A 14,238-nucleotide genomic window follows, 5' to 3' on the forward strand; every position below is an offset into this window, starting at 1 on the left:
TATAGGACCTGGAGGGCCACTGCTGGAAGAACAAATATTTTGTACAAAAAAGTGACTTTTTCAGTCAGCAAGCAAAATCCCACAGATACAATAATGTACAGATATTCTGCTTATGATAACTGTATAATGAAGACTCTTCCTCACTGAGAACAATTATGGCTAAACATTTGCCATTCCTGCATAATTTATTTTTCTGTTAAGTGCTCTTTATTGATTACATAATTTACAGTCTTCTTCCTCACTCAGTATTTTGTTCCTTCTAAGTCACTTTCCTTCCTTAGGGAAATAAGGATTTCTGTTCGCATTTCATTTCAAGAAACTTTATTTTTAAATAGATACTTATGAGTTTATTATAAACTTTAGTTTAATAAAATCAACAAGATATGAACATCATTTTTGGTTTATACCTGGAAGGCGGAAGTGGCTTGTGTGGAAGGAAAGAAACCATGATCACGGAACAGCTGCATGACAAGCTGGCGTCGCTGTTCTAATATTCGGCGATGTCCTTTCTCTTGATCCTTACCCCCAGGTGTCTTAGGTGTGCGGGGAGAGCTTGCTTCTCCACCGTCACTTACCTCTGACCCTGCAGGTCAACATAACAAATTACATCTTTCTAAGAGTAGAAAACCATTGGGTCTTGACAAAAGCATGAATGAATTTTACACTATGTTATTACTAGGGTCCAGATTTTTTGAAAATGCATATGCACATATGCAAATGCATATTTTGAGGGGTTTTGGTCGTTATTGCATATTCTAAACGTAAGAGCATATTTCTGCATATATGTTTGAAATTAAGGATAATTAAGGATGAGACAACTGATTTATGTGGCCGATGCATAGCACATTTCGTAGTTGGTAAGCTACATCCAGAGGAACCTGGCAAATCTCATCTTCTTGCTTGCAAAGTATTAGAGAAAGCCAACCATAGCACAATAGCAAGATTTGTAAATGATTCTCTGCGACTACTGTGGCCATCTGAAACTGAGCATAATTGTTGTAAGGTGCTTGTATTACTCACAGATGGACCTTTCTATATGTTGAAAGCAGCAAAGGCCTTACAAGTATTTTATCCAAATCTTATACACATAACCTGTTTAGCGCACGGATTACACCGTATTGCAGAAAGAATACACACACATTTTCCAACTGTTAATGATATAATTGCAAGTGGGAAAAAACTGTTTCTGAAAGCACCAGCTCATGTCCAGTTCTACAAAGATTGCCTACCTCAGGTTCCTCTGCCACCTGAACCTGTCCTAACTAGGAGGGTGACATGGTTATCAGCAGTTTCATTTTATCAGGAGAATTTCAATTAAGTAAAACAAGTGGTTACAAAACTTTAAGATGAGTATGCATGTGTCCATGAAGTAAAAGTGGTGTTGGGAAGTGATACCGTTTATCATGACATGAATTTTATCCATGCACAATATTATATTTAAGAATCCTGTTACACTCACACAATATATATGAGACAAACTCTGTCTTAAGTGCAACAATAGACACAGGGCGTGTACCCTGAGAAAATTTTAATTTTTAAAAATTTGGAAAAAGAAAAAGAACAGAAAATTTATAGACATTTTAATTTGAATTGAAGCTTTAAAAAAGTGCCAATTTTAGAAATCAAATTGACGCGTGTAGGTTAACAAAGATTTTACACATACATACAATTGGAAAGACTGGTGATTTTAAATTTTAAACTACGGGCAGTATAGCAGCTATGTAAGAATACACACCTGATGATGGCCATTTAGGGCCGAAACATGTAGTGTGGAGGAAGAGAAGAAGAAAGAACTACAATTAAATTGTTGCACTTAAGACGGAGTTTGTCTCATATATATTATCCATGCACATTTTTCTACAGTTTCAAAAGCCACTGAGAGCTTAGAATTTTGTGGTGCACTCCTTCACAACTCACTTCAACTTGTTCAGAAAGCAACTTTTTCACTGAATTCCGCTCCAGGCGAAACTGGACAGACGATTAAATGCAAGTTAGAAATGGTGCTGAATTCAAACCCAGGACTAAAAAAGATTCAGTCAATTAGTCAGTACTTGAGTGGAATTAGGGTATCTTTTCCAGATGAATGTTCCAAACCTTCGGATCCAGTGTACAAATACTGTCCAATCACGTCAGCTGATATAGAAAGATCATTCTCAGCCTATAAACTCATTTTGACGGACAACAGACGCAGTTTGTCTCCAGAAAACACTGAAAGACTTCTAGTTGCCTATTGTGATGCTACTTTCTGCAGTGAATGATACATGTAAATAGGTGAGTCTGAATAGTGGCCTGTTCCTTAAGTGCATATTTTAAGTGTTTTTAGCACATAAAGATCTGGGCCCTAGTTATTATATAATTTCACATATTTGTTCACTGGTAATAGAACTGTTCACCAATGTCAGATTATGGTTATTCTTTTATTTCTGATGGTAAGATAAAATCTTCCTTGTGCTTAATTAAGGAGGAGCCAGGATAGCGCAAAGGGGTTGGAGTTTGAGTCCTGATAGGGGCAAGAATTTTCTCTACTCCATGTTGTCTAGATTGGTTCTGGGGTCCACCCAGCCTCCTATCCAATAGGTATGGGGGGGGGCTCTTTCGTGAGGGGTAAAATGGCTGGGGAGTCACACTGACTCACTCACCTCGGAATGCATCAAGATTGAAATCAGGTCCAAAGAAAGTGCTGCCAATCAGTTTAGCAGATTTTGGTGCTGCTGAAGCAGGTTCAGAATCTGCTTCCTCCTCAGAATCTGAAAGTTAAAAGAAACCTCTGTATCTTTCATTCTATGAAAATAATTTAAGGTAAGGGAATTACAGACCATACCAGTAATCAGACTATACACAGTGAAGTGTTAACACAATACTCTTCTAGGAAATGACAACTTACATTCTTTGTAATTAAATTTTAGTGCACTGAAAGGTGATAGAAATAATCTACGTTTGTTATTTAAAAAAAAAACTGGTTTTGGTCATATGATGACACACTGCATGTTCCTGGTGATATTAGCAAGTAAAAATAAACTGGGTCACAGTATGTTGCCTTACGATGTAAATCACAAAGCAGAATGTGCACTAGCCGATCTGCTGACTTACGATTACAGTTAGTTTTTTACAGAAACCAGTGACTTTCAAACAGCCAACTGCCCATGAGCAGTTCTGACCAGGCATCCATATGCATTGCCAGCTCGCACTCGCCATTCCACAAATTAGTTTTATAAAAACAAATTTTGTTATATTAATCACATTTCTTTTGGCTGGAGCCGAGTTTAACTAACGCTACTATGTTTTCATAATACTGAAATTCATCATACTGGAAATATTTTGTACAGAGAGAATGAAATCTAAGTTTGGATATGCAGAAATGTTATCCTCTTCAGTTTTGGTATGTGACTTCAGAAAGGTTTTCCATTCCTGCTCTATAACTGTGAGCTGGAGGGAACAATGAAAAGATTTTCTTGAAAGTGTATTCATGAAAAATAACTATGGTGTTTCAATCATGGAGAATTTAAAAGGTTGTTAGTACATAGAATTTGTACCAAAGCAAGCCATATATATGCGTGCAGTGTTTTAAAATACATGAGGAGTGAAATTGGAAACATACTTCTGCAGAAATTGCAACAGTATGCTATTATAGCTAATTAGAGTAGTGGAAAATGTAACTGATAAATATATTAAGTACTACTTATTAGTCCAGTACCTCCATTACTGTATAGGCATACATAAAACACAAATCATGTAATGCAGCAAACTGAGATATATGGGACATCTCAGAGAGAAAGTTGTAAGAGAATGAAAAATTTTTCCACCTAAAGTTTATATCTTTTGTGCTAAAAACTGCTGTTTACTTATGAGAAAATCATAAAATGTAATAGGGGACACAATGTTAAAAGGAATGGAAGTTAACATAATCACAAACAATCCAGATCATTACTACTGAATTTCTCTTTTTTCAAAATAATAATCCACTTGACCTTAGACATCATTCTGTACTTTGAGTTAACAGAATATGCTTCCAGGAATCAATAAACATTAAATGGTTTCACTGGCTCTATTACGTGGTGCTAACCAAAAGTTCCTGAAATATACGAGGGTTGGAACTTCAATAGTGGCAACTATTTATTTACAACTGATACAAAATAGATGCATGTTTTGAAGTTTTACTGTCCTTCAATGTAGTCACCAGCATTCAGTTATTCAGTATTGAGGGGGTGGGTTTCCCCATGCACCGCGACTGATAGTCTATTGTACGTCCCCCTTTTAATTTCTACTGTCTCCATCCCCTACCGGTACTGGTGCTTGCTATCAGCCCCTTTCTGCCAGCGAGGTTTCTAACCTCTGCTTGGCAGTGGTATCTAATAGTTAGTCCCTTTCTGTCAGCGAGGTTTCTACCCTCTACTTGGCAGTGGTATCTAACAGTTAGTCCCTTTCTGTCAGCGAGGTCGTCCCTCCTCCGGCAGTGGTACCTAATACTTCCCCATCTACCGGAGGCATTGGAAACTACTTGGGCGGGAAAGTTGCCTAATTTGGCTCAGAGGTCTCCTAGAGACATGAGGTTCTTTTACGTGCCGTAAATCTACGACAGGGGACCCATGCCTTAAAGTCCCGGAGGACTTGTTCCCTGAATTTTTCTGCCCTTAAAAATTCCACGACCTCCGCCGGGTTTGAACCCGCATACCTTGAGTCATGAGGTGGGAACGTTACCCCCTAGACTACGGAGGCCACTTAGTCACCAGCATTGTGGAAGTTGTAGGATATCTTTAGCACCGACTGTTGTGTTGATAGTTCGAATGGGGTGGTCTACTGCCTCAACAATCTCTGGAACAGTTCTGAAGCGAATGCTATGAAGTGGTTCCTTCATCTTAGGAATCAAGTCGAAGTCACAATGGCTTAAGTCCGGGGAGTATGCCTGATGGTACAGCACTTCCCAGCCCCATTGATTGAGCAAATCAGCCACAGCTTGCACTGCATGCGGCCGAGCATTGTCCTAAAAAATGATGGGTGAGTTCTCCAGAAAGTGTTGACGCTTCTTTCTCAAAGCTGGTCGCAGGCTGTGTTCCGGAAATGAACTGTAATACTGCGCATGGACTGTCTGCTGTCAGGGAACGGTATGCATTAGGATAGCACAATCACAGTCGTACATGAGAATCACCATAACTTTCACATTCCTGGGGTTCTGATGAAATTTTGATTTTCGTGGTGCCCCACAACGATGCCATTCGTTTGACTGGCGTTCATTTGTGGCTTGTACAATTTGGCCCATGTCTCATCCAGCATAAGAAAGCCTCTCCTTCACGTTCATAGCACTCCAAGTAGTTACGAGCAGCATCATATCGTAGCCATTTCCTCATTTCTGTCAAATCATGTGGAACCTATTGTGATGCAATTTTTCTCATGCCCAGGAGTTCCTTCAGAATGTGAAACAGTCGTATGCACTAATCCTGTCTCTTGGGCCAGCTCACGAATCGTATGGCGTCGATCACTCTCCAGTAATGCGGAAAGAGCATACACTTCTTCACTGACACTAGGACGACCTGGCCAACGCATGTCTGCCACATTTTGGCGTCCCTTGTCCAAGGCTTTTACCCACCTTGCCACTGTTCCGTAAGGCAATGCAGATTCCCTGCAAGCCTCTTGAAGACCTTGATGACACTGTCGTGCTGTACGGCCTCTGGCACATTCAATCTTTATCAAACTCCGTTGTTGCTATTTCGAAAACATCGTGACAACACTACATTAGACCGCCAGCTAACACGAGGCTCTGTTCTTCTCATCACTGCGCATGTGCGTGATGTGGGAAGGGAGACTCAATTTGCTCTGAGGTAAGGTAGGTATGTAACTAACGTGTGGTATAAGCAACATTATTTGGTTCCGTTGCATGGCGTCTCTACAGCAGTGTTGTCACTATTAAAGTTCCAACCCTAATATTAATAAAAACTATTACGCCTCACCTGGATCTTATTCTGCACCATCACCTTCAAAGTAGTCCCCTCGGGAGCGCATACACCAATCCCAGCATTTCTGCCACTTTTTAAATGCATCCTGGAAGTCTTTCTTTGTTAGGGTGTTTCGTACCGTCTGCGTTTCCACTTGAATTTCCTCAACTGTATCAAATCTTTGCCCCTTCAACTTGATTTTCATCTTGGGGAAGAGAAAGAAGTCGCATGGAGCTAAGTCTGGCGAGTACGGTGGGTGGGGAACAACTGCCATCTTGTTTTTAGCCAAAAATTCCTGCACAATGTAAGCCATATGCGGACGTGCGTTGTCATGGTGGAGTACCCAGTCATTCGTGCACCACTTCTCTGGACGTTTTCACCTCATGTCCTCCCTCAAATGCCTTAGAACACTGCGATAGAACTCTTTATTGACTGTCCGACCAGAAGGCACGAACTCCTTATGACCAATCCCATTAATATCAAAAAAACAGATCAGCAAGGACTTAATGTTGCTCTTGACTTGTCAAGCTTTTTTTTTTGGCAATGAAAGAAGGGCTCTTCCATTGCGACAATTGCTGCTTGCTTTCAGGGTTGTAGCCATAAACCCAACTTTCGTCACCAGTAACAACCTTCAAAAGATAGTTTGGATCCTCTTGAAGCTGTTGTTGAAGTTCCCTGCAGACTTCCAAGTGATGCTGCTTCTGTTCATTTTGCAGCAGTCGTGGCACAAACTTCACTGCAATCCTCCTCATGTTCAGTTCCTCAGACAAAATTTGTTGACAAATACCATAACTTAGCCCCAAGCTGTTACAGAGGTTTTCGATGGTCAGTCTATGATCTTGCAGAATCAGATCCTTAACTTTCGCAACATATTCTGGTGTGGTGCCAGTTGATGGCTATCCCGAACGATAGTCATCATCAGTCGACATTCGGCCATTTTTGAAACGCTTATACCAGTCATAAGTTTGTGTCTGGCCTAAACTGTTGTCACCAAAAGCATGCTTCAACATTTGGTGCGTTTCTGCAGCGGTTTTCCCAAGTTTAAAACAAAACGTTATACAGACACGCTGCTCTCTGAGGTCAGCCATCGCAAAACCGCAAACTCAAGGAAACACAACTCGACGTTGCTTGCCACACTGATTCAAGAAGGGTGTGTTGGGAGACATCTAGTGGTATTTTAATGTACTCATAAAAATTCGCTCGCAAAATTCTAATTTCGGGAACTTTTTGATACACCATGTATCAGTCAACCGATTACATCCTTTTTTGGTTGGTTATTTAATGCCACTACCTGTATTGAGATTACATACATAATTATATATATCTGTAGTCAGTAATTTTGGGAAAAGGTTAGTTAGTTAGTTAGTTAGTTAGTTAGTTAATTGGAGAGGGTGGGTTTCCCCAATGCACTTAAGACCTATATTGGTCCATTGTGCTTCCCTCTATGATTTCTACCAGTCTCTATATCCTACCGGTACTGGTGCTTACCATCAGTCCCGCCCAGCCAGCGAGACCGGCTCTACTAGCTGAGAGGTATCTATAATGCTTCCCCCATCTACCAGAGGTATTAGAGACTGCTGTTGGGCGGGAAAGGTCCGTAATTTGGCTCAGTGACCTCCTTTGGAGATATGAGTTTCTTTTACGTGCCGTAATGCTACGACACGGGACCCATGGCTTAAAGTCCCTCCCGGAGGACTTGTTCCCTGAATTTTTCTGCCCTTAAAAATTCGACAACCTCCGCCAGGTATTTGAACCCGCGTACTACGAGTCATGAGGTGGGAACGTTACCTCTACACTACGGAGGCCGCTTTGGGAAAAGGTTACTAAATCCTTTTCTGAATCCTCAGAATTAACTTTCTACATAAACTAATATCTGCAAATTAAAGTTTTCTTCAACAAAGCCAACAAACTATTCCAAACAATAATGCAGAAGATGAAAGGTTTCTAAGTATAATACACTTTTTCAAAGAAAGTGGAAAGAACACAAATTTGTATGTCTATGCAAACACCATGCAGTGATGCGATAATATCATATATCTGTAGATATATGTAAAGTGAACTCTCAAGTCTCTCTGATAACGGAGAGGAAATGTAGGAAGGATAACTACAAACAATGGATAATCCAAAAATCTTGAGGTACCCATTACTGATGCTGCATTCAACCTGAAAAAATCACATAAACACTTCAACATCGGCAAGTCAATTGGTTGTGCTGCTGGTTACTGAATAGTAAAACAAATATCTTTCCTACAGCAGAAACCAACCCTTAGGCCAATGTCAAAAGCAGTGAAATAATAATTCTGTAAGTTTCAACAGGGCAAGACGGTGTACAATCTAATGCAAATCATTGCAAAGCATCACTGATTTCTAAAACACACATATTAGGAAACACTTAACACAACAGGCAGCTACAGTCAATAATAAAGGGGATCTGAAAGTTATGGAGTTAATCTGTACAGGGATAATCAAGAGATTACTGTATGTAGAAAAGGAAATGAATTAAGAATGCTTACTGGCTGGTCTGGGTGGCTTCTTGCGATAATTCTGGACAAACACTACGCGAGGACTTGATGGCACAGAGATTGCAATTGGTGACCGACACTCCTGGGGATTGAATTCAGGCAAGGAGGAGAACTTCTTTTCAAAATTAACAGTTTCCAAAACCCTGAAAGCACATAAACACATTGCTAGCAGCAGTATGAAAAGAATGCAGACTCCCTTATATATATTTGAGCTCAAGAATGTGAGCAGTTCATAAATGAAACAATGTGTATATTTGCAACACAATGCCAACAAAAGAGGACACAAAAACCAACTAGTTTAATGGAACACGACAGTATTAGTCAGATAATGTTCGTACATTTTATTCATTAAAAATATGGTGTCTTTTAAACAGCACAAAGTATCTACAAAGAGTTACAAATGTTGTTTTGAACAAAATAAAACTGGAACTAATTTATATGAAAAATGACAAGACATCTGCTTTGAATCCTTAACTTTTAATATGAATACAATGAAATAGGAAACTTATACATTTTCTTAGAATGAGGTTATAGTTACAATAATAATTTGCAACACACCTTCAAAAAACAACTCCTCATGTCAGAATCAAATTTTCAAGAAAAAATATCCAGAAAAAGTAAACTGTAAGGAAGCAAAATCAGCCACTTCAATACACTTTTAATGTGTAATAGTCAATGATGACAGCATGTCACATGAAAGTTTAGTATTGATACAACTTTTGCAAATCCAGAAATTTTTACTGTCTGTCACACTGAAAATTATGATTTCAAATGCACTGATATAGGCATGTTGTAAGGGAGTCTGGTTTCTGCTTAGTCTACTGAAATATTTCGATACATAGATATAAATGCATCCCATACAACAGCACGGACAGCAGAGTGCTCAAACAAGTTCACGTAGAGGCTATGTCTATCTGTGAACCAGTATCAGGTTCCAAACAGTTGGACAGATTTTATTTAAATTCAGTGTGGAAGACTTTACTAAAAATTGTCATGCAATTCCGATTTTCAGCCATACTGATCGAAAATAAAACCTGGTTTCCATTAAATCATAAATGTAGATTCCACTTATCTTGTAAACAGTTTCAATAGATTCTGTGGAAATTCAATATGCAAGACTTCCACAAAAACTTGTAGGGCAACTTCCATTTTCTTTTATATTGCTCTATTATAAAGCCTTATTCACAGGAGCCCATAAATGCTATTTTCATGTATTCCACAAACTCTGCTACAGATTTTTTGACTTTCAATAATATTTGTTTCATTATTTCCATTTTCAATCAAGCTTAATAAACCTAAAAAACACCACTGGTATTTTTTTTTGTACTTGGAGTACAGCCTTTCTAATCTCATTACACAATCACTGGATCATTCAAGTATCATTACATACAATTATGGATGTAGGATAATAATTTCCAACTATGACATACTCAAGTCAAACAGCTTAAAAACAAAACAACCTTTTAACAGTTCCACAGAACACACAAGTTGGAAATCGTTTTGCCTGTGTACAAACAGTATCAGCAGGACACATTATTTCAAAACAGTGATATAATTAGTGAAAATGTAGTTGTAATGGCCCTTACAGAACCATGAAAAATTAACCAGCGCTGGACCAACACTGTCTCTCAGATCTGGTTGGCCATTCTACCCAAACAGCAATAAAAAATCTGCAAGACATTTTGAATTTCATTATTAGATTGTGCTATTATTTCATCTTGCCATCAACAGATGACAGCCTTATGCTCTTCTATGGTCTTTTTCTTTTGATCAAAGTATGCATTTTAGTTAGTGACACACCGAAGATTTAAGATAGCACAGCAATGGAACATAACGGCCTTGCTATCATAAACTCATAGTTGCAAGGCCAGGCAAGCAGGCACGGAGGGTGCCATTTAAAGAAGTCTTCAGGGGGTTAAAAGCAGAATCACAAAATGATTAAATTCTTCTTTACTTTACACTACACTGTAAAGTTACAGACTTAGTTTCATTCAGGTACATGTTAAGTTTGCATATGCTATATTTTCCATATCTTTGGAGAGAGATTTCAAGGACCTAACCAATCACTAACAGGAACTGCAGTTATCTGTAACTATAATCTCTTGAACTATCAGAGATTCTTCTGGCTCCTGTTACTAGACGTCCCCAGTAAAATGACATACCTATCCATACCATCTTCTACATTCTTCTTGAAGAAGCTCTTCCTAGTTGAGGGAGAAGAAGGAACTGGAGCTTGCTGTTGACTACCGTTACTGCAACTACCACCTTCTGACCTTGACTCATCCTCTCCTCCACCTCCAGAGCCAGAACTACTTGAGCTAGCACATGTGGTACCTCCAACACTCTGGGTCATAACTATGCTCTCACTGCTAGAGTTGATGACACATGTGGAAACAGCTGCAAGCAAAGAAAACCAAGTAACTTAAACTGGAATTTCTTTTTTGAAAATTCTGTCTGTTATTTAACAATACACTGTAGATGCTAAATGGAAGGCCGACTGTCAAAGACTGGGAAAAAGCAACTGTTGCCTGTTTTAAGTTACTATCAAATTTAATGTAGTTATGAAATGTGGATACCTTCAACATTACATTGGCAGAATTTTAACTACAAGTTCATATTTTCAATTGTAAACTTCCAATGTTTTATTACTCAGTTTTCTGGAACGAAAACAGGGCCAATTAAATGCACTTGTACTGTAGCATCTGGCCAGGTTAGGTAATACAAGGCTGTTTTGAATTATTAGGTACCAATTCATCTGAATCGTTGTCAACCACCTCCAGCAAAAGCTTGGGTACCTCCCAGATACACACAGTATACCTTATCACTTCTCTAAACATTCTTGATCCCTGAGGACGGCGGATATGTGAGGGAAAAGAACAGGTGAAATTAAAGGGTGATTAATATTTCATTGGCTACTTGTGGGTTATCTGCAGTTTCTTCACTTCTGAACCTTGTACTAAGCTACAATAATAACATGAAATGTATTTGTTCTGTTTTTATTAACCCTTGCCCATACCATTCAAACCCACTTTATACTGACACTCTCAAAGCAGTTAATTTAAGACCTTCATGCATTACATTTAAGTGTGATAAGCATGGGAGAGGATAAATGATATAAACTCCGTCCCAAGTGCAAACAATATATTATATATCCTTGATCTTGCTCTCCTTTACACTACATGTTTCGGCCTCAAATGGCCATCAACAGGTGTATACACTCACGTTGCTGTTACACTGCACTTAGTTTAAAATTTAACATTTAAAAATACACTGTTCTTTTCCTTGTTATTATCAACATCTACTTCGTTGATATCTGTCTGGTTTATTGATTATAGATTATAGTGCTACTACAGGGAAATCAAAATTAACGTGTGTAAAATAATCTATAAACGAGACAGATATCAACAAAGTAGATGTTGATAATAAAAAGGAAAAGAACAATGTGTTTTTAAATGTTAAATTTTAAACTAAGTGCAGTGTAACAGCAACGTGAGTGTATACACTTGATGATGGCCGTTTGAGGCCGAATCATGTAGTGTAAAGGAGAGCAAGATCAAGGACATATAATATATTGTTTGCACTTGGGACGGAGTTTATATCATTTATCGTGCAACAGGATGCTTAAATATAATATGGGAGAGGATACATATTATATTGTTTTATATGGCAAATAAAAACATTAATTTTAAATGCAATTATTTTGTTTAAAATATTTAAATGTTTTGAGTATTTCAGCTCTGCACCAAAGGATATGGCAAATATACAAACCCATGGATTGTCTACGTTGTAGGGGTGCTCTGCCCAACTGAGCTGGAGTAGGGGCCAGGATGAAAGTTTGGTTTTCCTCTACAGCATGATCATTTTGTGAGGCAGATGAAGAGGGAATTGGTGATTCAATCACAGAATAACTGTCACCTCGAGAAGGGGATGCAGGACGAGGATTGCGTGGAGATGCCTCCACATTCTGAAAATGCAAACAAATACAATATGTGTATATGAGTATGTACACATGAATGCACAGGCATGCTTGCCAACAAACATGCACATTATTAGCTTGGTACTTTTAGCAACTACAATGAACTGGATGTGTAACTTGAACTTTCAGTGTATCTTGTACCAAACTGTTGACTAATGAACCAAAATGGTGGGGAGGCCTGTGAAAGCTTCAAGCATTAAATTTCAAATGTGTAAGTTAAAGTTTTAAAACTTAATCCAAAACTTACCTGAAGTGTGTAATCTATTATTTCTTTGGGTTATTTAATTACACTTTTCTAGTATCAGATAATAGGATGATAGATGAACTGGAAAGGATTTGGAAGGAAGTAGTCATGGCCCGATTGAGGTATACTATGGAAGTTGCCTGGAGGGACTGAGGGAAGCCATGAAAAACCTCAGTCAGGATAGCCAGTGTCCCACTCAAGACTGGAACCCAGCATCTCCCCAGTACAAGTCTAGAGTATTTCCTGTCTATATTCTGACATTTACTCCCACTACTGTACATAAAAGGGAAAATCTGTAGACTGAAGTAGCTGAAGTGTTCCAATGTGCATGTTATGAAACTTCAGTATATTTGATGAATAATAATGTTTAATATTATCAATTTGACAATACACATTGAATCAATCTCTTTTAAACCTTCAGGTTCTCTGTTGGAATCCCAAAAATCTTAAAATAAAAACAAGAAGTTCTGGGAGGAACTACTGCCCACTTTCCGCGATACAATATGAACTGCACAGAAAATGATGTGTCCAACAATTCTTCTATTATTGCATGTGTATTCAATGACATGGTAATGCTGTTATCGAGCCGCTGCCTAGCAATGATGGGGGGCATTTACCAAGCCACTGCCTAGCACTGAGAAGAGGATACACATATATACACACACACACTCTGATGGGTGGGATTTATGAAATACACCACTGAGATGGTCTCAGGTGTCATGACATACATGAGTGACTATAGACAGGGTTTGGAATAGTAATTGGATTTACTGAACACTTACAGAAATACGAATAACTACGGCAGTCTCACTGAGTTACACACTCCAAAGATCACTATAACCACAGCAAACATAAAGTCTTCTCAGTCTGCTATGGTGACTGATCCCAATATTCTCTTCTTGTGCTCACATTCTTATCAGCTGGCAAATGTCTCACAAGTAACTGACTGCTCCAGCTGTCATACCCTTAACTGACTGCCTCTCACTAACTGTCCTGCTTATAAACTCCAGGCATGGAGTGCAAAGAAAACACTGTTCCACTGTTGCCCTGCAAACATGCTGGTTTGTGAAGCCATTACTCAGTAACAGCTGTTGTAAATTTGCTTGTGTTGCTGTCACTGCCTAGCAACAGATCTCCAAGTCACAATACCAAGCTTCATAAGAGAGAGGTTCAGCAATACAAAAGTTGATAGTGGGGATACAGAGACACACAGATCGAAAAGAGATCGAAAAGCCTACTTCAATTTTTCAAAATAAGAACAGCACACTAATGACAATGGTGGTTTGTCATCCGTCAACCAAATCCAATCTTCAGAAAATCATATTCCAGTTGAGAGCACCAGTTGCAAAATTCAAACAAAATATATATGGACAAATACCGTCTTAAGTGCAACAATTTTATTGTAGTTTTTACTTCTTTTTCCTCCTCCACACTACATGTTTCGGCCCTAAATGGCCATCATCAGGTGTGTATCACTCACGTAACTGTTACACTGCTTGTTAAAATTGTAAAAATCCCAGTCTTTCTAATTGTATAAAATCTTTGTTAATCTACACGCGTCGATTT

General features: G+C 38.6%; 1 protein-coding gene across 3 annotated transcripts in view; it reads right to left on the bottom strand.

Moving 5' to 3' along the window:
- The window catches only part of LOC111865541 (protein capicua homolog), a 61,420-nt gene that overhangs the window by 5,932 nt on the left and 41,250 nt on the right, over positions 1-14,238 (bottom strand). For all 3 annotated transcript variants that reach the window (XM_023853656.2, XM_023853657.2, XM_023853658.2), the window contains 5 exons: positions 12,221-12,416; positions 10,615-10,849; positions 8,444-8,595; positions 2,640-2,747; positions 408-583 (listed from right to left, as the gene is read on the bottom strand). In XM_023853656.2, coding sequence (XP_023709424.1) covers positions 408-583; positions 2,640-2,747; positions 8,444-8,595; positions 10,615-10,849; positions 12,221-12,416 — 867 coding nt within the window. The remainder of the gene's footprint in view (positions 1-407; positions 584-2,639; positions 2,748-8,443; positions 8,596-10,614; positions 10,850-12,220; positions 12,417-14,238) is intronic.

The sequence above is a fragment of the Cryptotermes secundus genome, unplaced genomic scaffold, assembly GCF_002891405.2.
Source record: "Cryptotermes secundus unplaced genomic scaffold, Csec_1.0 scaffold836, whole genome shotgun sequence".
In the NCBI taxonomy this organism is placed as follows: Eukaryota; Metazoa; Arthropoda; class Insecta; order Blattodea; family Kalotermitidae; genus Cryptotermes; species Cryptotermes secundus.